Below are 1,690 nucleotides of genomic sequence, written 5' to 3'. Positions count from 1 at the left end.
TGGTTCACCATGTTGTTAGACCTAGCACAAAAGTCAACTCAACTTAAAGACCTGTGCAAAACAAGTGTGAAGTTATCAAATTCAAAAAACGAGCCAGAAAGGGATGGAAAAACCTCAATTAACATACAGGCAATTAAGGTAACAAAGGAAATTCCGTTCACAGATGGCAGAAAATAAAAATTCGTATATACACAACAGGATTATACGCTAATACTAATAGGACAAATTAACAAAAAAAACCAGTTAGGAAGATACTTAATGTAACACTGGCATCAGGAAATCTTTTAGGGAGCAGATCTACGCTGTAGCCATAGATACTGAAGTAATCGCATAATATGGAGGAATAATATGGAATAAAAGATCAAACGATAGAAAGTCACATGATTGGATAAAATTAACCGGAAAGGATAAACTTTTAGGAGAATGAATGATCTACATGATGTAATGTTTATTAAATGATTAACGGGGAACCAATAGATCAAGTGGGGAGTTGATCGATGTGGCTTAGCAACCAGTTTATCAAGTTCAACAATAGGAACAATTAGGAGGAGTAATCATAAGCCACAAATGATAAATCATATAAAAAGGAAGGATAGCGAATTAAAGGAACAAAAAAAATAGGAACATGTAAAATATTGATGAACTGCAGCCGCAGTAGAAGAATAGCTGACGAGACGCAGAAGAAAAGATAGCACAGCCACAAAAGATGGATCTTTACGATATAATATTTGAAAGATTATTTTATTTTAAAGAAAAGATAGCACAGCCACAAAAGATGGATCTTTACGATATAATATTTGAAAGATTATTTTATTTTAAAGAAAAGATAGCACAGCCACAAAAGATGGATCTTTACGATATAATATTTGAAAGATTATTTTATTTTAAAGAAAAGATAGCACAGCCACAAAAGATGGATCTTTACGATATAATATTTGAAAGATTATTTTATTTTAAAGAAAAGATAGCACAGCCACAAAAGATGGATCTTTACGATATAATATTCGAAAGATTATTTTATTTTAAAGAAAAGATAGCATAGCCACAAAAGATGGATCTTTACGATATAATATTTGAAAGATTATTTTATTTTAAAGAAAAGATAGCGTATTAAAATAGTATAACATATTAGAAAAGATAATATATAAATAGCATATAAGATAGCGCATAAAAGATAACATATAAAATATTAGAAAGAAATAAGAAGTAAGAAAAGAAAGAATAAGAAAGTTGGTTTAAATAGGAGCGGAATGGGAGGTGAATTCCACAGTCGTCAGATACGATGTAAAACTTTAAGTAAATTAGTTAATTGTGAATTTCATGAAGAATAAATAAAATACCCTTTATATGAAAATTAATTGTTTCGATTGTTTTTGTTACTATTTTCTTATGATGAAAAAGTAATTTTGTTTAATTAATTGTTAGTAAAGCGTAATGTTATTTTAAAGGTAATAGGTTCGCCCTAAACTTTACTGTAATGTTCGCTTAATTAATTTTAATTGGACAAATTCATGGTGAATTTAATGTCATAACAAGAATTATGAAATGAATAAAATATAAACTTTTGTAAAGAGAACTATCGTATTTTGAAAGAAGATAATGGATGAAATATCGTGGCGAGAGCTATCGCAATTTGAAAGTTAAGTAGTAATAAAACTAAACCAAGCAAGAATGTTAATGTTTCGCTGAG

General features: G+C 29.0%; 1 protein-coding gene across 1 annotated transcript; it reads left to right on the top strand.

Annotated features, from left to right (window-relative positions):
* Window positions 1-706: 706 nt before the first annotated feature.
* On the top strand, window positions 707-1,042 carry OCT59_022863 (uncharacterized protein; the record flags this gene model as incomplete). Its single annotated transcript, XM_066150405.1, has 1 exon — window positions 707-1,042. The coding sequence occupies one exon, from the start codon at window positions 707-709 to the stop codon at window positions 1,040-1,042; it is 336 nt and encodes a 111-aa protein (XP_066006443.1).
* Window positions 1,043-1,690: the final 648 nt, after the last annotated feature.

Source organism: Rhizophagus irregularis, chromosome 32, assembly GCF_026210795.1.
Source record: "Rhizophagus irregularis chromosome 32, complete sequence".
Lineage (NCBI taxonomy): Eukaryota > Fungi > Glomeromycota > Glomeromycetes > Glomerales > Glomeraceae > Rhizophagus > Rhizophagus irregularis.
This window is presented reverse-complemented; position numbering and strand designations above follow the sequence as displayed.